General features: G+C 34.4%; 1 protein-coding gene across 1 annotated transcript; it reads left to right on the top strand.

The window, feature by feature from the left end:
- Nucleotides 1–1,057: 1,057 nt before the first annotated feature.
- On the top strand, nucleotides 1,058–22,783 carry LOC100780025 (protein ENHANCED DISEASE RESISTANCE 2-like). The gene is made up of 22 exons (XM_003549652.5): nucleotides 1,058–1,382; nucleotides 2,071–2,145; nucleotides 2,310–2,363; nucleotides 3,398–3,463; nucleotides 3,747–3,805; nucleotides 4,216–4,292; nucleotides 5,743–5,859; nucleotides 6,510–6,544; nucleotides 7,926–8,026; nucleotides 8,107–8,202; nucleotides 11,286–11,350; nucleotides 11,675–11,746; nucleotides 12,015–12,185; nucleotides 12,335–12,534; nucleotides 12,674–12,740; nucleotides 14,535–14,707; nucleotides 19,007–19,108; nucleotides 19,956–20,003; nucleotides 21,093–21,236; nucleotides 21,321–21,416; nucleotides 21,791–21,892; nucleotides 22,593–22,783. Exons 1-22 carry the CDS (start codon nucleotides 1,164–1,166, stop codon nucleotides 22,683–22,685), a joined length of 2,232 nt encoding a protein of 743 aa, XP_003549700.1. The 5' UTR covers nucleotides 1,058–1,163; the 3' UTR covers nucleotides 22,686–22,783.
- Nucleotides 22,784–24,939: the final 2,156 nt, after the last annotated feature.

The raw sequence follows: 24,939 nt of genomic DNA, 5'->3' as shown, positions 1-24,939 counted from the left end.
GGGTTGAGAGAGGAAAGGTGAAAATTTCATTAAAGGTATTGTTATATTTTAACTGAGTAATAGGGGTGCAGAATTCAACTTGGGGAGTGTAGGATCCAAGTCTTGAACAGACTAATTTTTTTGAGTTTGTGTCTGACTTGTGAAATCCATGGTTAAACGTCTCGGACCGTTGACTTAATAAAAAAAACTTTAAAAAATCATTTTAACAAAACATAAATTTGTCAAATATTTGAGATTTGTTTTTTTTTTAAATTTTTTTTCCATGTTTTTAAGCTAAGATAAAAAATAAGAACGCATAGCAAAATATAAACATAATCATAAGGATTCAATTAAATATTAAACATTCAATTCTAAAGTATCAAATATTTACGAGACTAATACCTAATAAAAAAATATAAATATAAATTTTAAAAAACAAAACAATACCTACCGATAATGTTTTTATTTATAAAATCAAAGTCAAAAATAATATGTTACTTTTTATAATATTTAATCTACAATATTTTGTACGTTAATTATTTTCAGATTAAAAATATCTCTCATTAAAAAAATATATTGACAAATAATTTTAAAAAATAAATATTAATGATAATAATTATTTTTAAAAAATTATAAATTTAAAATAAATTATTATTATTAATAAAATTAACTATTTTTTTAAATCTTAATAAATTAAATAATGGAGTCTTAAAGAAATAATGAGAGTAGAATTTAAGTATACCTTAAGGAAGAAGTATATACTTTATTTATTTATTTGCTTATTTCAATGTAGCAATTTGGTTGCTTTTAGTTTCCTTTAATAAAATATTGATTGGATTCACAAGAAAATTTCAACTTGGCAATTTACTCAGACGCTGACTAACAAAGTACTACTAGCAGACAAAAAACAAACTAAAAAAAGGAAAAGCTTATAGGTGGTAACGTGGCAGCATCCAACTGGCGAAGGCACGTTGTGACAAAACTTTGACGGCCAGCTCAACCTATACAAGCTCGTACCTCACTATCCCCAACGTAAAGTGGGACCCACTCAGCTTACCCAACTAAACCATGTGATTAAATAACTTAAGCAGAGACATTAAGGCGCACAATAATGACAGCGAAACAAGGGAAGGAAGGGATAATTGAGTGTGTGGTGTGTAGTGTGGCAGCTCCGTCAGCGTGAGATGGACGCCGCAGCAACAGGTTCGGAGCTGAACAAGTCCGGAAGCGGAGGTTCGGAGCGAAGTGAGGACAGCGGAGGAGGGATATTTGAGTACTCTGGCTGGGTTTATCACTTGGGAGTGAATTCCATTGGCCATGAGTACTGTCATCTCCGATTCCTCTTCATTAGGGGAAAGTATGTCTCCATGTACAAGCGTGATCCTCACGATAACCCTGGCCTCGTATGCTTCCTTTTACCTTTTTCACTTGATTGAGATATTACATACGAATGTTGATTATAAAATGTGATTGAGGTTTGCGCTGCGTCCGGTTTGCTGAAACTTTAATGAAGTAATTGGAAATAAAGATTGCACTAGCAGGATCGAAGGCTAATCGATAAAGTATTTAGCTAATTATCATCGGAAGGGATTTACGATTCAAGTCGATTTTGCGCAATTTTCGTCGAATACATTTTAGTTTCGTTTGTGCTGAAGGTACTGCAGAAACAATCTTAAGATTTGTGGTCCCAAAACCGAATCGTGATCAGAACTAATCTTGTTCAATTTTACCCACGTAGAACAGATAGATAACCTTTTCAAGAAAGACTCAACTGGCAAGGTTAAAATATTAAACAGTTGAGCATAAGGGCCATGGCTCATTGGCGTTCCTTACATTTTTGTCTTTAAAAGAAAATATTTATTATTATAGATCATGAATGAGTTATATTTAATTGAGCATACATACTTGTTAGTTTCAATAATTTTTAAATGATTTTATTGCTTATTTTTTTAAATGTGGGTAATAGTGGCATTTCACTTACTAATTCTGCGTTTCTCATTGGCCTTTGTTCTTTTATGATTTTATCTCGTTTTTTTTTTACAAGGAACTTTTATCTCTGTTTTTTCAACGATAAAAGTTTTCTCCGTGCAGAAACCTATTAGGCAGGGAGTTGTAGGACCCACGCTAATGGTGGAGGAGCTAGGTCGTCGAAAGGTCAACAATGGGGTAAAATACTATTTGTGTTTATGAAATTAAACTGATTGTGCAGTTGTTTTAATGGAATATTCTCTGAGGTTTGACACATAATATCTTATGGTTTGAGTGTACTTGCATGTTTTGTTACGTTCTAAATTTGAAGAAAGCTAACTTTTTTCTGTTTTCTTTCCCAGGATCTTTATGTTTTACGGTTTTTCAATCGATTAGATGAGACCAAAAAGGGAGAGGTAAGTTATGTTTTTGTATTGTTTATTCCAATAATTGTTGATACTTGGTAGTTTATTGAAAATAATAACAAAAAAACATTTAGTGAAGTTCACCAACAGATATATATACTGCAAAACTGGTACGTGATAAACTCTGATACTATATTAGATTTCAACTTAATACCAATTAACATTAAAGTTGTCCAACAGATATATATGCTGCACTCCGAGAACTAAGACAGGCGATGTGGGACTTCCTAACACATAGTTTTTTCTTTTTCTAACTAATATTGATGTAAATTACTTTTCTCCCATTGCGTTTTTCAGGTTTAATGTTAGTGTAGTAATTCATTAATATCCCAACAAGCAACAATTGCAAGAAATCCACTAGGGTCAGCCTAGTGGTAGGGAGGTTGGGTAGTTTGCATGCCATTCTAGGTCCAATTCTCACTGCCGTCATTGTACACACACAAATTGCAAGATCCCAAAACCATGAAGAGTGGCCTGCGCAGGGGTTCAGAACCTATTTGAAACACCTCGTGGCCTAGGCCAAGCCGATGCCTGAGTGGGAGAGGATTGATCGCACACCTTGTGATCTTACAAAAAAAGTGCCAAATCCCCCAGCATACAATTGAATGTATGGGGGAATCCAAAGCAGGAACTCTTGATAAAAGTAGTTCTTCAAGTTATTATTTTTCCTTCATAATAAATATTTTCAACTGGAGTTCCTTATTTGGAACTCCCCTTTCATTTCATTGTAAGCATTTGTTACCACACTTGTTGTGGGGAGTGTCATCAAAATGCTTAACCAAGTTCCCAGAATTAAACTTTATAACATAAACTGTCCCTTGAATTTTTGGCTTGAAAGGTTCAATGTAGTTTCTTGATTCAACAATTGCACTGGCATGCAAATTTATCTGCATCTGTGTCTGTATTTCGGAGCTTATTAATTTAGAATTTAATGAACCCCTACATGGCACGGCTATTATAATTTTTTTTCTTTCTTTTCAAGTATAACAGAAATGAGTTTCTTTTTCATGTGCATTTTCTTCAAGATTGCTTGTGCTACAGCTGGGGATGCCAGGGGATGGATGGAAGCATTTGATCAGGCCAAGCAACAGGTATGAAAAAACAATGTGAAGGTTATGTTTATAATGTGAGCATTGTGTTTATTATTGGTTTTAGTTATTTACTGTTACAACCCAAGCCTGATTGAGATTAAAAGTTTATTTCTGGGCAGGGAGTTTGGATTGGAGTTCTTACTATGAAATTTCAATCATAGCTTTCCCTTTTATGTGAAGAATACAGGAGTAGATGTTTGCTGTCTGAAAGAATTGGGATGTCATAAAGCGTATTTGACATAATTTGTGAATGATTTTAATTTACTGGAAATGCTCTTTGTAGGCTGAGTATGAGCTGTCAAGAGGAGTTAGTGCCAGAGAAAAACTAAACATGGAAGCCGAGTATGCTTCCCCCCTTTTGAAATGCACTTGTACATTCAAGTCTGATTGAATAACATTATTTGAATAGTCTTGTTGGCCATACTGATTAGTAGTGTTGTATTATACGTATTAGCAGGTGATTCCAATGCTTTTGGTCCTTGAAATCATCTGTCTTTTTCTTCTTTTTTCCCATTATTTTTTTCTTATAAAATCTTAGAAGAATAATAGTTTTACTTTTAAATACTTTCAAGACATACTGCTTACAGTTAGATATTACTGTTTATGTTATAGATATGTGAGTTTGTTTAATGAAAGACCTGCATAGTGGTTGTTGGAATCACCATTAGGTGTTCTGTTCTGTCTTAGAGGTTGTCCTTGTATTAGATGATTTGACACAAATTAATATATCATTGCTCTTTATGTTATGGAAGGATCAATCTTGAAGGACATCGACCTAGAGTGAGGCGATATGCCCATGGGTTGAGGAAGCTCATAAGAATTGGCCAAGGTACAAAACAAGTATGTTCAATAATATTCATCATGGAGTGCTTTTGAGGCGTTAACATGCTTAATTGATTTTATTGGGCTACATATTCTACATATCTACATGTTATGCATCTTAGGAGAGTACAATGGAGCATCTATTTTCTTTCCTATTTCAAAACCACAACAACAATGGCCTTATCTCGTTAGGGAGGCTGGCTACATGGATTACACAATGTCATTTGACTATGTTAAGGCCAAATTTTTAAGGATATTTTTCATCATGAGATCCATTTTAATAATTTTTTCTAATATCCTTCTTTGTCTCCTTGTATCCCTTTATTTATTCCATTGGTGCCTCCAGTAACCTTTGCACATGTCCAAACCACCGTAACTGATTCGATATGTGTCGTACCAATAACTCCTTGTATACAATCATTTTGTATCTTTCCTTTTTTGTGTGGCTACACATTCGTTTTAACATACTCATTTTTCCTACTCTAAACTTTTTTCTCTTGCTAGCCCTTTAACATTCACTACCAAAGTATAGATGGTCATATAACATTATGATAAAATGTCCCTTTGAGTTTGGTAGGTATTTTGTGGTCACAAATAACCCCTGATGCCTTTCTTTATTTTAACCACCCAACTTGTATCCCATTTGTGACATATTCATTAGTTTTTCCATCATTTTATAATATTGTATTATGAACCTTCGTGTAGGATCAAGGGCCTAGACACGAAAGACTTTTTCTTGCTACCTATAGTGAAGCAGGAAGATATTTGTCCTTGATAGAACCCCTCCTAGACTAACAGATTTTTTTTGAAATAGTTTCTTCCTTCCTTCCTCCAATCCAAGTCTTCCTTTTAAAATTCCTTCATAAGTTTAATCCCTATGTAGTTTATTCAATTCTGAACATCTTCCTTGTTCTTGTATATAGGAACCAAAATGTTCCTCCTCCACTCATTTGACATTTTCTTACATCTGAAAATCACATTAAATAACTTAGTCAAATGATACTCTGTCCTTCTTCATCCTTAATACATCTTGTGCAAGCTTAAATCTCTTGATTTCCTTTCCCTATTTTATGCAAGCTTAGATATCTTATGTTTTCCGTTCTGTCTCAAGATAGATAAAACTCCTTGAAAGCTTTGTATTGTGCCTCATTATCTCATTTCTAGTGGCTTCATACCTTGTCCAATTTTTCAGCATTGTTGTACCCATGTAAGGCCTTAAAACACCATTTTATTTCCTATTTCAAAAGGAGTCAAATTTTACAGTATTGATATGCATGAGATTTGTGGAGTGATAGTTGATGATTATAAATCAATGCTGGTAGTGTTTTTGCAAGGAATCACGTGTTTCTAATTTCTATAATTATGGTGGGGTTGCTGCATTAGCATTTTTTTATTATCTTATATGCTTCTCTCTTTTTATTACTAGTTAACTTACTCTTTCCTTTTCTTTCTGAAAGGCCCAGAGAAACTGTTACGACAATCATCAAAGTTGGCTATTAGGCCTGATGGGTTTGAAGGGGACAGTGGAGATGCAGTTGAAGCACATCAATGGAAATGCGTTCTTACTGTGGCTGGTATTTTTCTTCTGTCATGCACTATTTTGCAGCCTATTACAAGGCAGTGTTTTTATGCTCTGATAGCCTAATACCCTTTCCTTTTATGTGATTTCTTATGTTAATCTTGATAAAAAAAATTAATCCAAAGGATTCAAAACAGTAATAAAGACCCCCTTTTTTAGTAACTCTAGGTTATTGAGGATGTAACTAAAGGCCCTCTAATGGTAACATCTACTTCTGGGTTTGAATAGAGGATGATGATGTGGAGGCCAGATTGCCAGAGTCCTCTGGACTAATAATAGGACTGTATGGTAATCAAATAATGGTGTCGGGAGAAAATTTTGAAGGGTATAATCCCCAGGCCTTGTAGTCTGTTACTGTACAGAATTAGAAATATTATATTTATCAGGAAAAAGTAAAAGAGCGGTAAAAGAAACTCTACAAAGGAAGAGAATCATTGATTTATTTGGAGTAAAGCAACTTGAGTAGTGTTGTAAGCTTTGCCCTTTCTTTGCATGATTTGAATGTCAGACTGTTTTAATACAAACAATTATGCTTTTACCTATGGTTTTTCCTGCTTGTAATTCTTATTTATATTTGTCTCCATAGAGAAAATTATAGTTGAATCTATCCTTATACATCTAGATGTTTTTTGTTTGTGGTTTCAGGTATTAGAATTTTTGAAGATGTTTCTGATCACAAGGTTTCTGATTCTATCCTTATACAATTCACTTCTTTGGGCATGGGAGGAGCTGGGCAATACTGATTATTAACTTATTTCTTGAAAACTAGTTAGCTTTTCATTCATGTCGGTTATTCTAACATGAGTTGTAAGAGTATAATAATTGTCTCATTGCTGATTCATTTATTACCCGGCACTTGTTTCTCTGTGTTGATATGTGATTGTAAAGTGAGTTGCTTGATAGAGTTCTGCTGAGAGAGAAGAGAAAGCAAATGACATCACAAGGTTCTGATACACATACACACACATATAATTAGGACATGTCATACTAACTGCTAACTGAAAATACTAACAGCACAACAAAAAAGACTTGGAATAAATTGAACCGTAATAGCAACTTTATCCCTATCCTTGCTTCACACAAATTTCTTCTGGTGCATGGGTGTCTGTACCTCCATCTGTTACTTATAGTTATAGTTGTAACACTGGTTGCTAGTTATCAGGAACAATATTTTTAACTTATTTTAGTAAATCAAACAGACCTCATCACCAAAAACATAGGAATATTTTGATAGTGTCTAAGGAATTTAAAGGGATGGTAATCTATTTCAGGAGTTAGTCCATATGTGCAGCTGTTCTCCCTCACATATTCATTTCTGCTTTGAGATTCAAGTGCTTGGTTGGTCTGTCGAAATTCCAGTATTCCTTATCACTATTGAAGTTGTCACTGATTTAATTATAAAGGTGTTTTTGCCATTATGAGAGTCCAATTTTTTTGCTTCTAGAATGGTTAACATGTTTTCTTTTCTTCCTATTATGAATTTGTGGCTGACATTGAGAGTTTTTCAAGTAATGGTATATTGGTATCTGCTCATACCTGTACTAGTAATGCCATAATATTTTCACGTCTCCCTCAAAAAGAATGTTGGAAGAAATCATCAAGAGAGATCTCGTGTTAAAAAATGATATTTCTGAAACTTTGATTTTTAACTATGCTGAATGGCATCTCCTGTGGTCCATGTAGTCAATCTCACCTAGTGGCATAAAACTTTCTTCTTCTTGTTTTTGTTGTAAAATCTGACCGGACACTTTTACGTGTATTGTTGCTCTTTATATGGTAAATGAAATGGCTATCATTTTGCCATTATGTTAATAAGAAAGTCCTGTCAATAAAAAACTTATGTTTATCTTTGTAACCCAAAACCTTTTATTTTCATAATAAATCATCTTGTTATTGATTCATTTGTTTTGTTAATATCTAAAATGTTTGTATATGCTTGCTGTATAGCTTCTCTCCTATTTTATGTTACATTTACAACAATTTAGATGGGTGCTTTAGTTCATTATGATAGGACAGATAAATAAGTATGATTTCTGCTTTGACTTTTTTTGTGCTTTGTAGAATGGTAAGGCTGTTCTTGCAAAGTCTGTTGGTGTTATTGATGCAACTGCAGATACGGTTTTTGAAGTGATTTTGAGCACTAAACAACAGAAAAGATATGAGTAAGTTTCCTATGAAAGGTGCTTGAGTGTCTTGATAACAAATTGGGGAGATTAGTCTCTTTTATGTTTATTTTTTGTAGGTGGGATACATTGATGTGTGACTTGGAGCTGATAGATTCATATGATGGACACTACGATGTTGTTTATGGGACATATGATTCTAAGTATCTATCTCGGTAATCTATTGATGTTAACCTTTTCAAAAACTATAACATTGTAACAACTGGATTGGTGTAATGATATGCTCTGTTTAGGAAAATTCATTATTGTGTGGATTTTTTCAATGATAGAGATTTCTCATTTGTGTGGACTTTTTCAGTCATAAAAAATTGCATGTCTGGCTAATTTGATTTTCCTATTGACTTTAGCTTTCATTATTCTAAATTCTTCATATTACACACGTGCTAACAAATTTGGGGTGTGTATGTGTGTTAGTGTAACATCCCGGATGAATCACACTAGAAAGAGAGACATTTAGAGGTTGTGTAGGGATGAAACTGTACAGTTGAGTATGATTTAATTGGTACTACTTATACCAACAAAATATATCTACTTTTCGGTAGCCTATCACTTAAGAACTCCACAATTAAACGTCCTTGATGCTTGGCTTGGAGTAGTTGTGGGTTGGATGATCCTCTGGGAAATTTCTCAGAAAGCGTGTGAATGAGAACAAAGTATGCTAAAAAGTCTCGTATTGGTTTTTGGGGATAGTTATTGGTCCTGAAAGCGATCAAAGTAGTGTATCGAGGTCTCAAAAAAGACTGCCTATGGAGGGTTCTGACCAACAAGGAGTTGAACGAAGTGTCACTATTTGAAGTGTCATAGTACGAGAGCCACCCAGAAGTTGACGATAAGGGGGGTTACAAATGTAACACCCCAATGAATCACACCGGAAATAAAGGAATCCAAAGACTATGCAGGTATGAGACTGTATAATTGAGGATGACTTAAAGAAATTAATTGGTACTACTTATACCAACAAGATACATTTACTTTTCGGTAGTCTATCACTTAAGAACTTCACAGTTAAACGTGCTTGACTTGCAGAAGTTGTGGGATGAGTGACCTTCTAGGTAGTTTCCCATAAAACTTGTGACTGAGGACAAAGCATGCTGAAAAATCTCGTGTTGGTTTGTGGGGACTGTCATTGATCCTAAAATCAACCGAAACAAATTGTCGAGGCCTTGGAAAAAGCTATTTACGGAGGGTTCTGACCAACAAGAAGTTGAGTGAAGTGTCGTAATGTGAGAGCCGCCAAGAAGTCGACAATAAGGGATGTTATAAATGTAATACCCCAATGAATCACACTGGAAAGAGAGGGATTTAGAGACTGTGCAAGTATGAGACTGTACAGTTGAGAAAAACTTAAAAGAATTAATTGATACTACTTATTTCAAAAAGATGTATCTACTTTTTGGTAACCTATCACTTAAGAACTCTACAGTTAAGGCAGAACTGATTGTTGAAGTCTCAGAAAGGATTATCTATGGAGAGTTTTGAATAACAAGGAGTTGAGTAAAATGTCACCGTATGAAATGTCGTAGTGTGAGAGTCGCCGAAAAGTCAACAATCAGAGATGGTAGAGTTTGTTAGTCCATTCTATAGTTTTTTTTTTTTTTGGACAGCAAAAGTATATTTTATAGATAAAAGTACCAGAGGTACTAAAGATACAAGATAGTTATAGTTTTAGATAGACTAATAGCTATAAAAAATCAGGCTATATATCAGTCTGATCAGTCCAGAATTCTCAACATCCAATACAACACCTTGCCCCATAGGTTTTTGTTTCCTAATTACAAAAACCATCTATTAGGTTGCTAGACCACTGATTATAGTGCATAGAAAAATCTTTCTCCATAGCTCTGAGCCACGTCCAGTGCAAAAACACAGCATCCTCCAGCAGCTTGATTCCATTGAATTGTGCATTCTGAAAAATGACCCCATTCCTATGCTTCCATATAGACCAAGTTAAGGCTATCCACCAAGTCTTCCATCTGTTATACCTCTGCGATCCTGGCTTCCCATGTACATGTTGCAAAAAGTGTTGTCTTGTGTTCATTGGAGACACCCCCAAGGATCTCACCCAAGTTTGAGATTCCCACCATAGAGGTAGTATTTTATTGCATTCAAAAAATATGTGGGATGCATCCTCCTCCCTAATTCTGCAGAATGGACAGAGGGTATCTTCCAGCACCACTTGTCTTCTATGCAGGTTCGACTTAGTCGGTAGTCGATCTCTAATTAGCCTCCAAGCAAAGATTGATGCCTTTGCAGGAATCTTTAGTTTCCATAAATCTTGAAATGCTCCATGCTGATCTTCACCCTCTAAATGACCTTGCAGCAATTTATATACACTCCTTGTCGAATAAAGTCCATTAGGCTCATGTTTCCATACCCAGCTATCAGGTACTTGTTGTTGAATTACCAGCTGTGAGAGCTCCCTCATGAATTCGTATGCAGAGTCAGCTTCATTATCAAATAATTGCCTTCTCTAGGTCAGATTCCATTCCCAGGATGTATCAGAAAAACTTCCCACTTGCTGGATGAGGTTGTGTTGCTGTCTAGATATCTGATACAGCCTTGGAAATTTCTGCATTAATGCAACTCCTTCACCATTCCAGCAATCTTCCCAAAATTTGATTTTATCACCCGACCCCACATTCCATGATAATCCAGATTGCATCACATTATTCAACTGCTGTTCCTGTGTGACCACCATTAGATCCTGCCACCACAATGACTCATTAGTGCCTCTTTTACCTTCAGCCAATGCTCTCCACCCGCCATACTTAGACTCCAATATTCTTACCCACAACTCTCTTTCTTGGTGAATCATATCCCACTTCCACTTTCCGAGTAATGCTTTGTTGAAGTTACGGACATCTTTTATCCCCAAGCCCCCTTTTTCTTTTGGGAGGCAAACTGAATCCCATTTCACCCATGCAATCTTCCTTTGATCCAAACCTCCACCCCATAAAAACCTGCGCTGAATTGTGATTAGTTTTTCTGCTACTTTGCTAGGCAACCTGAAAAAAGAAAGAAAATAAATTGGGATAGATGATAGTGTGGATTCTATAGTTATTAGTGATGAAATTTTAGTTGCCCAATAACTACAGTTTCATGACATCTCTGTCTTCTATCCCATGGCCTTATTAATTATTGGTTTCATCAATGAGCATAAAGCAAGTTTTACTCAAATTATTGTTACTTAATCATGTTTTACCTTTTATAATGTTCATTGAATTGCCTTTTAACCCAGGTGGCACTCAAAGCAGGATTTTGTCTTCTCTAGGCAATGGTTTCGGGGACAAGATGGAACATATAGTAAGATTGTGGTTATTATGATCTGCTTGGAACTTTTTGTCATGGTCAAGAATTAGTTCATTTACTTACATTGCTAGTATTGTGTACTTCATTTACTTGTTGAAGACTGAAATTTTTACATAATACTTATCAAACAAAAATAATGCTTCAGATTAAATAATACTTATCCATATTTTTTAATTATGCAAACATATTGTATTTTTTTAATACAGAAGTTTGTTATTGTTATGGTAGTTGTAACCTTGATTTATATAAGCATCATGTTGTATTTCAACTTACTCAGACAATATATGCTGAAATATTCTATGTGTTTAATTCATGCAGCTATCTTGCAATTTCCAGCTATACATAAGAAAAAGCCTCAAAGATCTGGATATCGACGTGCAAAAGTTAATCGTAAGATAGCAATTTTGTGTTAAATCCTAGGAATTGACTAGTGATGCTTGGTGGTATTTACTATTTTGTGGTATCCACATTAATTTCACCCAATGGTGGATAGTGTATTGAGAAGAGTGTGTTGATTTCTCTTTGATGGGAACTATAACTCTTCTTTTAATTTCAGAACTCTGGCAACTGATTAGAAGAAAGAAAATATGACCACTGATTTTTGTATTTTTGGCCATTGACTAATTTTATCTCTGTATGTGTTGTATTTTGGCTTTAGCATCTTCATGGGAGATTAGAAATTTGAACACATCTATGGCATCAAATAGCCCAAGATGTTTAGTGACCCACACTTTAGAGATACACTCTACGTCCTGGTGTCGATGGAAGAAGAACAAGAGCTCAAAATTTGAGAGGAGCATTCCATATGCACTATTGTGCCAAGTGTCAGGTTAAGTATTTTTAGTATTGTACTACATCTAGGTAGTTTAAATTGACCACTTTTTGGTGAAGTTCTCAAGTCTTGCTCGAATTATGTTCTTATTTGGAGTGAATACCATTCCAGAGGCATTTAATATATTTTGCTAAATAATGTTTCAGGTCTGAAGGAATACATTGCAGCCAATCCTGCACTCCACCATGAAAATGCCACCACAATTGTTCATTCCAAATTGTCTGATGCTTCTATTTCTAGTGCTGAATATGAGGATGAAATGCAGGATGAGTTTTATGATGCAATTACTGCTGATTCGTCAACATCAGATGAAGAAAGTGATGATGATCAGAAGCTTGTTCTGCAGGTTTTCCTGATTCTACCTATCTGTTATAAAAATAGTGTACAATAGAAATGAGTGTGCATTCGTGTGACTGAGTTGAAATGATGAAAAGATTTTCATTTTGTTAAGTTCCATAGTTTAATCACCTTATCCAATTTATCAGGAGGCAAGAGTCAAACTAAAGAATATTTCATGGGCAATCACAACCTTGGCTTTGATGCGAACTGCAGGTCAGCTTTTTCTTTGCTTCTTGTTATTTGGTGGGGGGAAATGAGGTGAAGCGACAATAACTTTCTCTTTGATGTTCTACTTATTTGAGCTATCCGATAATTCCAATAAACATTTGCTTATTCAGCATGAACTTTGATCACTCCTCAAACACTAAGAAAGGACTCAAAAACACCTTTAGAAGAGTAAATTTTATGTACTCCTGTAGTACTTACTCCTTTGACAATTATTATTCTTAGTTAAACAGTTTTCTCTTATTTTTATCTCAAAAAATTAAAATAGAAAAGAAAAATACATGCCACACTTCATGATTTTCATGGCAGGAGTTCGTCGGCTCAGAGGGCTGAAATTTTTTTCCTTTAACAGGTCAAGAAAAATTGATCAGCCCACAAGAACTTTGAACAATACTTTAAAATTTTGCTAATAATATGAAGTATAAAAATATTTGTTAGAACTCCATAAAATAATATTTGTTAGAATTAAAATAACTTGTTATTAATTGAAAAAAATATTCTGCAAAAACAACACAAGGCTTGCTGGTGTTTGCACTCTAAATTTCCCTCAAGAACTCTATATATAACAGTTATACTATACTTGTTTCAAATGTACTAGGTGGTGTATTGATTTTATTGCCTGTCCACACTCTTGTGGTTATGGGTTCAAGTCTAGGAATTAACATTTTTTGCATTTCCTAAATGTTCAGTGTCAAGTTAATGTAGGGGCCTATATCACAAATTTGATAAATATGAGGACCAAAATTGAGCAATCAAAAGTAGGACCTCTGTCAATGCCTCTTGTCATCACTTCAACTCCATGCCACCACAATCATGTTGTAGGGAACTAAAATCACCCAAGTACTATACATAGGGACTAAAAGTGTAATTAAGCCTACTACTTAGATATATACCCATTCACTTACTTTATCAACAGCTTTAGCTTTTGAAGGAGTTGATTTATGACTTGATATCAAAGCCTTTATATCCATGCAAGTAGTCTAGAGTTCAATCCTTGTTTCCCCCAACCTTCTATATTTTTTTAGTAAATTTTAGCAAAAGGTGGGTTAGGCTTTTAAAGAGTGTGTGTGAGAGGATATTTTAGATATAAAATTATTCATGTGCTTTCACTTTACAGCTTAAGCTTTTTTTTTTTTACAGGAAAGTTATATTATTTCGTTAACAATTTGTGAAACAATACATGAGGGAATATAATCAAAGATACGAGAGTTAGCATAAAATCTTGATGCCCTTGCAAGGTTGTGAGCAACATGATTAACTTGCCTCTTTACAAAACTCACTCTAGAGTTTGGAATTGATGAAAGAAGATCTCTACAACTATTCAAGATAACATGGAAATCAGTTGAGCCCTTAGTGTCAGCTTGAAAACTATACACAGATGCTTTTCAATCCGTTTCTATAACAACATTTGAAAGATCTAGTCTCTTTATCCAAAGAATGCCTAAGTGTAAAGCCCAAGCTTCTGCCTCATTTTGGAGTAGGAGTACCACTAACAGTGTTGGTCATTGTCTTGACAAAGTTCCCATTGCAATCTCTTAAAGCACATACCTAAGCCAAAAGAATTAGAATCTGCAAAAAGACAGCTTAAGCTTTTGGAGAGTTAGTTCATGATAATACCTGCACAGTACAATTTATGTATCTAATCTACAAGAGTAAAAGAAAACTGGTAGTGGTAAAAATGAATAAAGCATTATTTCTCTTGTAAGTAACTTGTTTCAGTTACATATAACTTCTTAATTTCATTCAGAATTATAATCTAATCTATTTGGTTATTGAACACAGCTCCCGATCTAACTGAAGAATTGGATCCTCATGTAACTCATATCACAATTCCAAGTGACTTGCATGGTTCTTTGCGCAAAGGAAATGATGACAATGACACAAACTGTTGGGCTTCTCCTAGCGGAAAAGGATTTATGATTAGAGGAAAGAATTATCTTAAAGATAGTTCTAAGGTTAGTTGACTATTTAAGTCCTTTGATTCTAGAGTAAAAGGGCAACAAATCTTTTCTTTAATTTGAACAATGAGCAATGCTGCAGTGGTGTGCATATGCTTCAATGTCCTTCAAGTTTCCCCTTATTCAAGTCCCTGCAATGGGGGGATATTAGGGGTTTTGGGCATTATTGAAGAGACTAGAGGTTGTGAAATGTTTGAGTGCTTAACCCACTCAGCTGATCTATATTTATATAGACTTAGGGAGTAAATACAATGTGAAATTTGCAAGAATATTAATGAAGTTCTAGTACCTATGTACATGCATGTGAATTCCTAGATACATGAATATATGACTAACTAGGTACATTAATAACTATTCTTTATTGGAGCAAGTACCCATGTAATTTGTGGATCAAGTATCCATACAATGTGTGTAATTCCAACACTCCCCCTCAAGCTGGAGCATATAAGTCAAATGCTTCAAGCTTGGAACAAATATTTTGAATTCTTGGTCCCCTTAGAGATTTTGTAAAGATGTCTGCTAGTTGATCATTAGAACTAACGAATTCAGTAATAACTTCCCAACCAATCTCCAATATCTTTCAGGATCAGAATAAGGCTCCCCCTGATTGGGTAGCAATTTTTTATTTGAATCCATGGGACTATCAATTGGTCTACAATCTGACATACCAGTTTCTTTAAGTATGTCTAACGCATACTTCCTTTGTGAGATGTAATCCCATCTTTTGACTAAGCAACATCAATTCCAAGAAAATATTTAAGTTTTCTCAAATCCTTAGTCTGAAAATGACTAAATAAATGTTCCTTCAGTTGAGCAATTTTTTCTTGGTCATTTCCTGTGATGACTATATCATCTACATAGACCACCAAGTAAATACATCTACTCGATGAGGTATGACAATAAAAAACTGAATGGTTTGCTTCACTTTGTTTCATCCCAAAAGCTTGAACAACTGAACTGAATTTTTCAAACCAAGCTCGTGGGGATTGCTTGAGTCCATAAAGAGACCTCCGAAGTTTGCAAACCAAGCTAGACTCCCCCTGAGCAACAAATCCCGGTGGTTGTTCCATATAAATTTCTTCTTCTAATTTTCCATGTAGGAATGCATTTTTAATATCCAACTGATACAGTGGCCAATGACGGATGACAGCTATGGCAAGAAAGAGTCGAACAGAAGTAATTTTAGCCACAAGGGAGAAAGTATCTCCATAATCTACGCCATAAATCTGGGTATAACCTTTGGTTACCAATCAAGCTTTGAGGCGATCAATCTGTTCATTGGCCCCAACTTTTATAGCATATACCCACCGACAATCAGCAGGTTTCTTGCCTGGGGGAAGAGGAACCAGCTCCCGAGTACCATTATGCTCCAAAGCCTGCATTTCATCAATCATGGCTTGTCGCCATCCCGGATGATCAAGTGCTTCACAAAGATTTTTAGGAAGAGAAACAGAAGATAAAGAGGAAACAAAAGAATGGTACGAAGAAGAAAGACGATGATAACTTACGAAGTTATAAATAGGATAAGGATTACGTGTAGACCGAGTACCTTTCCTAAGAGCAATGGGCAAGTCAAGATTCTCTTCGGGTAGGTCCATGGTCGGGTTGTCTGCTGGAGTAGGACATGATTCAGCTGGTCTTTCATTACCTTCAAGTTCTACGTCAGGAATTCGAGGACGACGTCAATATATGATGGGTGATCTTTGAGTCTGCTCAAGTGGAAGATTGTTAGGAATATCTATGGTAGAATCTACAGTTGACTCTGATTCCTGCAACGAAGGTGATGGACCAAGATAGGGAATAGGAAAAACTTCTTGAAGAGTATTTGACTCAACCATGGAGGGAGCAAAGTATGGTTTTTCTTCAAAAAAAGTTACCTCTGCAGAGATATAATAACGATTGTGAACAGGAGAGTAACATCGATAACCTTTCTGTAACCTGGAATATCCAAGGAAAACACATTTGATGGCTCGAGCAGCAAGCTTATCAAGACCTGGAGACAAGTTATGAACAAAACAGGTGCATCCAAAAATACGTGGATTAACATGAAACAACGGTTCTTTAGGAAACAAAATGGAATGTGGTATTTTATTTTTAATAGAGGAAGAAGGCATCCGATTTATCCAAAAACAAGCTGCCAAAACTGCATCACCCCAATGCCTGACATGTACATTGGCATGAAGTAATAATGTTCGAGCAATCTCAACTAGATGCCTATTCTTCCTTTCGGCAATGCCATTCTGTTGAGGAGTATGAGGACAAGAGGACTGATGGAAAATGCCCTGCGCTGACAAAAAAGAAGAAATAGCAAAAAAAAAAGTATTCTTTCGCATTATCACTCCTAAGGATCTTAATTGTCTTACCAAATTGAGTTTTAATTTCATCAACAAAAGAAGTGAGAATGGAAAAAATTTCAGATTGTTCTTTCATTAAGAAAACCCAAGTGCATCGAGAAAATTCATCAATGAAAGTAATGAAATATCTATAACCCATAGACGAAACACGACTAGGACCCCATATGTCAGAGTAAATAACCGAAAAAGGGGAATCAACACGACTTTCAACATGCCCAAAAGAAGAACGGACATGCTTTCCTAGTTGTCATGACTCACAAAATAGGTCCTTTATTTTTTCAAAACTCGGAACCATTATTTTTAATTTAGATAAATGTGGGTGTCCCAAACGTTCATGAAGGAGCTTTGGTGATGTGGCAGCACTGCAAACCCAAGAAAGATTAGGCTTGAGGTAGTAAAGACCATGAGATTCATGTCCTACGCCAATCATCCGACCCGTACCACGTTCCTATATGACAAAGGAGTTAACATCAAATGTTACCGAACAATTATGAGAATAAGGAAGCTGACTAAGAGATATTATATTGAAAGGACAACCAGGTATGAGCAACACAGAGTTTAAAGACAAAGAAGAAGTGGGTGATACATGGCCGATTCCTGTTGCTGCAACTCTAGAACCATTGGCTAAAGTAATGAAATGAGGAATTTTAGGAGGAGAGAGGGATGAAAATAAAGAACTATTACCAGCAATGTGATCAGAAGCACCTGAATCAATTATCCATGGACTTTGATTATTACCAAATTGGGAAATGTAGGCAGTGGAGTTATGACCACTTATAGTAGATGATATTAGAGATTCCTTGGCAGCTTTTATCTGGAGATACTCTTCATAGTCAGCCTTCGAAAACTTTATCTCAGATGTTTCAGACTTTGAAATATTCACCGATTATTCTGGTAATCCGTGAATAGAATAACAAGTGTCTTGTGTGTGGCCCACTCTCTTACAGTAAGAACATTGCGGGTGACCTCCTCTTCCAGCTCGTCCTCCTTGGTTCCACGACCACCTCGTCCCCCTCAATTAGATACCATGGCAGAAGTTTCAATACTGTCAACTGAATTTCCTCCTATTTGGAGTGTTGGATATTGAGGTTGCTGTTTGGACAAAGGGACAAAGACGGGACTTTAGGTTCTACTGATCAGATGCATAAACCTTTAAAGAACAAACAACCTGACTCTGATACCATATTGAAGAGACTAGAGGTTGTGAAATATTTGAGTGCTTAACCCACTCAGCTGATCTATATTTATATAGACTTGGGGAGTAAATACAATGTGAAATTTACAAGAATATTAATGAAGTTCTAGTACCTATGTACATGCATTTGAATTCCTAGATACATGAATATGTGACTAACTAGGTACATTAATAACTATTCTTTATTGGAACAAATACCCATGCAATGTGTGGAACAAGTACTCATACAATGTGTGTAATTCCAACAGGCATATTGATCATTTGAATTTTGAACTGCCACTTTTTTTTTGCAAATTCAGAAGTCAATATTTCTCAATTGTAGAACTGCATTATTTTCAGCAAAGATCTCAATCTACTTTTGCATAATTATGAAGTATATGTGTTACTTTATTTTGTTTTGGCTGAATGCGATAGGAAACTAAAAAGAAAGGAATTAATTCTTTCATTAATGAAAGAAAATTACATCCAGTTCACTACTGATTGCATGTCACCAGAGCCTCTGCTCCTACCAGAGAAAGACCCTACTCCCTCTCTCTGAAGTCACAATTCGCAAGCCTTCTCTCTCTCTCCCCTCTTTACCCTAAAATCCAGCAGTCCTAACAGAATTATCATCACTTAACTAACTGCCGCGCTGGCGGTGTGAAGCTTCTTCCTTCTAGTATATACTTCCCGTTTGGTGGGATTGATCCCTCGCATCAGATTTTATGGGTAATTCAAATTGTCATGGGCATGAAATTTGTTATGCAGGTAGTTGGAGGAGATCCTCTTCTCAAGCTTGTAGCAGTTGATTGGTTTACAGTTGATAAATCCGCGGATAGAATTGCCCTTCACCCTAAATGTTTGGTTCAGGTAATATCAATTTTCAACGTTTTATATTTTTTAATATTCGTATTGATTAATGTAAATTAGGGTCGGGGGAAAGATGCTCAGTTTGCTCTGGACATGTTAATTAAGAAAACTTAAAAAGTTTGAAAATTTCTGAATGTTATTTTATTCTGACATGTACAAGGTTTTTCAATATATATAAGTCTACATATTTGTTTTCCTAAAAGTATTCTTAATAATGGCAAAACTGTATATCAGTCCTCATTTACAATAATTAAAAGATTACACTACAAATAATGTGGACTGTTGGAACAGAAAATGGTTTTGCTAAATCGTCAATTAACTCAAGCTTTTAAGTTCTCATGTTATTACTTCTGCACATGTTAGATTTGTTGGAAATGAAATACAAGATAAACGACATATATATAAAGCTTCATTGAATCATCATGCCAGTGGAGCTTTATACATCATCGTTCAGTTTGTCATTGTTTTGTATAAAATTTGTTGACACTGAGTTTCTAAGATTATTTTGGTATAGTTTTGCAGTTTTTGCCATTTAGTAAACATATCATATATCTCCTATATGGTTGTGCTTCTTTGTTTATCCTTGGCTACTCTTTTGTTTATCAAACCTTCTCATTTTTCCCTGCTGCTATTTGAGGTGGTTCTAGATCATTTTATTTTCCAGAAAGCCATATATTTTCTGCAAATTTCTAAATAACGTTGTTGCTGTTTAGTACATGCCAAAGCTTACGTGCTTGAAATTATTTATGTATTTTATCTTGATATTCTGGAAGCCATAAGTGGAGATATTGAGATTGTCAATTTCTTATATCATTATACTGTCTAATATTTTCCTTTTGTACATCAGTCAGAAGCTGGGAAAACGCTTCCATTTATCCTTGTCATTAATCTCCAGGTATGGATGTCAGGATGTTACTGTTTTTGTTTTTGACACACAAATTAGGGAAAATTAAGGTTATTAAATGTGTGAATGTTAGAGATTCAACATTGACTAGTGAATAGTGTTATAGTCAAAATAGTATATATAAATGGGAGGTAAACCTCACCTCACCAGTTAACTTTTGGAGTAGAATTAGGTTCAAACCCAAATTGTAAGATGATACCAAAACTTTTATTGAATAACCAACAAACATTCAGTCTTGTAAATTTCACACTCGAGATGCTCAGTCCTTGGCGTGAAAGGGTGTGTTGAAAATCTCACATTAACTAATGATATGACAAAAATAGTGTTATGTAAATATGGGACAACCCTCACCTTATGGGTTAGCTTTTGGGGTTGAGTTATGTCCAAACCAAATTTGTAAGGGTGAATGGTTAAAAACCATTCATAGGTCCTTGATTATCAAATGATTCTTTGAAATGGTATTGAAGCATAGTTGGCCGCCTGGATGCTACTCTCCATTTTATAATGACAATTCTATCAAAGTATTTAGTCTGAAGTAATTGTTTACCAAGTTTCAAGCTCCCTGAGCTTTAATCTAAGTGGTCATGTTGCAATTTGCTTCTTTTTTTTAATAAGAGTTCACATTTCACAAAGAGAAATTAAAGAAGTATAAAAAGAAAAGAAATCCTCTGAAAACAATTAAGAAGGACAAATTTATGTTTGATCCTTGCCTTACGTTTAACATTATTGACCAAGTGATTCTTCAGCTTGTCTCAACTCTCATCCTCTTTCTGGTTATACCTAGTTTGGAAAAGTCTACAGTCGGCCTTATTGCTTTTGAGATTGAATAAAGAATTTAGTAACTTTACTACTAGTACAGTGTCTAGGCTACCAACTTTGTCCAAGGAAGAATTGAGTAACTTCACTGGCTTTCTTTTTTAACTTACGAAGCATAAATGTGTTGCTCAAAGCTGAAAAGTTATTTGATTAAAATCATGAATACTCTGTAATATGTATATAGATAAAAGTGTTACATCAGAGAATTTTTTATGCCACAAGTTTCTCAATATAGACTTCTTTTTTGTTTGTCATCAAATTCAGGTTCCTGCTAAACCAAACTACAGTCTGGTTCTATATTATGCAGCTGACAGACCGATAAATAAAAATTCTCTGTTAGCTAAGTTTGTTGATGGAAGTGATGCATTTCGGGACTCAAGATTCAAACTTATTCCAAGTATAGTTGAGGTGTGTGATCCTCAATGAAGTGTTATATATGCCCTATTTGATGACTGATAGCATTTGTCAGTTGATAGTTTTCAATTGATACAGGGATATTGGATGGTCAAGAGAGCTGTAGGAACCAAAGCTTGCCTCTTAGGAAAAGCTGTGACTTGTAAATACTTTAGACAAGATAATTTTTTGGAGGTAATGTGCTTCCTTAGCGTTTTTTCCCATTTGACTACTCGGGTTAGATGATGATAATTGATTTAGTTCTGTATTATTGGAACATCAAGTTAAGAAGTAAACCTTGTTTCTGTTGATCCTCAAATGTAATGGAAAAAACTTTTGAAGTGAAGTCTCTGCCTTATTCTGAAATTTTAATTTTAATTTTGTTGGTTGGTGAAGATTCCCAATTCATTATTTTGAAATCGTATGCAATAATATGCTAATTTTTTTTTTTTATCAGCAATAATATGCTAATTGGTTGAAGAATTGAGCTTCAGTATTCATGTAATTTGCTGCCATTTTCATGTTGTCTGGTTAATTACACTTTTATGGTAATTTTCGGTATTATACAGATTGACGTGGACATTGGATCATCTTCTGTAGCAAGGAGTGTCATTGGCCTTGTCCTGGGATATGTTACAAGTTTAGTTGTTGACCTTGCAATTTTGATACAGGTTTGTGCCTTTCTGTTCATAAAATTTCTGGACAAACTATCCTCTTATAGTGTCATCTTTCTTTGTTCCTTTTGGTGTAGACTTGATTTTTTGCAAGAATAATGATTAAGCTATGATTTTATGTACTCTGTTATTTATGCAATTCTCAGGTGAATTTGGTTGGGGAGGGATGCTCTTAAGTTGAAGGGTGTCTTTCTTACTTTTATTATGGGATAAGATTTGGTTTATGGTTCTATTTCGTGTCATACTCATGTTTGTTTAAAGGAAAATTCTGTTAAGAATGTGCTAAGGGATTAGACTTCTTATCCTCTCAAGTGGATTTTCTCTCTTTCTAAAGTATATTATTCTTTTGTCACTGTCACATACACACAGGCATACAACTTTTGATTCGTGCTAAAGATGGCTTAACCCTTTTAAAAAACTCATACACTATTAGTCACATATAAGGAAAAACTGAGAGAAAGAGGTTTGCAAAACTGGATATTTCTACTATGGAAAAGTGGTGATCTGATAATATTAACATCCCTTTCAAATGAAATAAGCAACTGAGGAAAATCGTTCGTCAATTTCTACAGGTTTCTTTTTATTAGGAATAGTGAAGGAATAAACTCTAGGATTCTTTTACATCAACTGCTAGTGCATCAACTTGTGCATCTCAATTCTCAAGTAGTTCAGATATTAACTGATGCTATACTTGCAGGCAAACGAAGAGGTGGAGCTGCCGGAGTACATTCTTGGAACTGTTCGATTAAACCGTTTGAAACTTGAATCTGCTGTACCATTGGAGGTTTAAGGTGTTCTGCCAGAAATATTAAATCACCTGGTTTCATTCCATTATTATGACTAAATTTACACGGGATTCAAATAAGAAATGATGAGTAAATTTTCTGAGATACTTCTGTTTCTGTTTCTTTTCCTTTTTCTCGTGCCTCTCATCCAAGTTTGATTCCTCTGATAAGTTAACCAGATTCTTAATAGGTGATAAGGTTGAGTAGGCCATTATTTCTTCTAGAAGGAACGAAAAGCAATACTTTTGCTGCTAAGCATCTGAAAACCTATTCCCTTCGCTATATTTATTTATTACAATCAGAATTAGGAATCCTTCTCTCGCTAAATGTGTCTGTGTTAAGCTTGAAATTGTATGGTTTAAAACTAACCTTTTCTCTCCATTTAATAACTCATAGTTAACATTTGTTTTGGAGAGTAAAAACCTATTAATTACGGCTAAGGAACCCTACACGAGCATGTTATTTATTGATAAAATGCACTTCCTCCCCTACTTCCGAGATGCCTTTTTTCCTTGATCCAAAACATTTTCCTTTTTGAACTAGATCAACAGGACTTCCTATAATAAGATTTTTACACCAAAAATAGAAGTTAATTTCCTTTTTAAAAAAATTTAGGATAAAAACGATAGGTGTATGGTTGACCAAAAAGAAAAAAAGAAAGATAAAGAGGGCTTCTCTTGGGTTGATTTCCCTTCCAAGCTAGAAAACAAAAAGATTTATCGATTGGTACAAAATGGTAGAAGATAAAAAGAATGAAGTGAAAATTATATGCTTATCACGAAATCAGTGAAAAGTGAAGGAGTTAATTTTGTTATTTATTGACAGGATAGCAACGACCAAGTTGAAAGAAAAATTAAAGGAATTGAAAAATGTTTAATTAGGATGATGTAATTAACTAGTTACAAGTGAGTTACAACACTAGATTTGAGTTTTCAACCTATTTTATCACGAAAATAATTTACTAATATCATAATAAAAAATTAAAGGAGAAAAAATAGAAATGCATATTTTTTTATTATTTAAGATTTTTGTTTCCAAAACTATGCTTGATTGACTTTTTTTCTTCATAATAATTTTCCTAAGCTTTGTAATCTTTTGTTAATCACTTCTAAGACATAAATCCTAGTTTAATTGTACTGTAGTTAGATATAAAGTTTAGGTTTAGCCACCATCTTAACTTTGACTTGATTTTTAATAAGGTTTATAGCTCAATATTTTTACTAGATCATGAATCCTTGCAAATGCTTCCAAGTCTTTATCGTTTTGTCAGGTACAAGGTCATTTTAGCACTTGCAAGTCATGGACAGAGCTCCAAATACAGGGGGTCCTCTTTTAAAAAGGAAATCAGGAAACTTATTATTTTGTGCCCTAGATTTTATAAGTTAAAAAAGAATGAGCAATTTTCAATAATATCTGTTGAGGTTTTGTGTAGTTATATAAGCACTTTCTATTTTTTTTAACCATTACTCTTGTCTCTCTTATAGGAAGTATTAGTATAAGGTTTGAGATCTTATCAGTGTAATGTTTTCAAAAGAAGATGCTAGTGTAATATTTTTAAACTTAAAAAGAGGAGATTGGTGTAGGAAAATGAAAAGCCGTGAAATTAAGTGTAATTACTTGAAATCTGTCTTGTTGTGATAAACAAATATAAAAAATAAGGAAAAATTGAGAAAAGTTTACCAAAAAGCTTGAAACGTGGGACTTTAGTGTAAGAGAACCGTTTTGAGCAGCATTTGGGATGTCTACATTCAAATTATGACCACTTTGGTAATAAATGAAGACTTTGAATTTTTTTATCAGATTTTGAACAATAAAAAGAAAAAAAAGTGTGTTAAGCTATTTTGGTGGAATAATTTAATTTAATATAAATTAATGTGCTAATGATCAAACTAGTATGTTACTGTATTAACATGTGAAAGACTTCTAAAAAAAACATATGAAGACTAATTTTCTAGCCTTATTGGAAGACGCGCATTCAATGCAAGTAAAATAATAACATTTCAATTGATAATATAAAAAATAATCCAAAATTTTATGGAAGCTTAATTATAATTAATAATGACCATTGACCAGTCATAATTAATTTTCTTGACTGTCTATTCACAATCACAACCTAACGTTACATTGTCAATTTCACAACATAATTTTTTTAGTTGAATTAACTACTAAAACTTTCACTAAAAAATGATAAAATTATGAGAAATAGGTGATGTATTGGTGTAAAAATATTTTATAAAATTATTTTATCATAATTCATTA

Source organism: Glycine max, chromosome 17, assembly GCF_000004515.6.
Source record: "Glycine max cultivar Williams 82 chromosome 17, Glycine_max_v4.0, whole genome shotgun sequence".
Lineage (NCBI taxonomy): Eukaryota > Viridiplantae > Streptophyta > Magnoliopsida > Fabales > Fabaceae > Glycine > Glycine max.
This window is presented reverse-complemented; position numbering and strand designations above follow the sequence as displayed.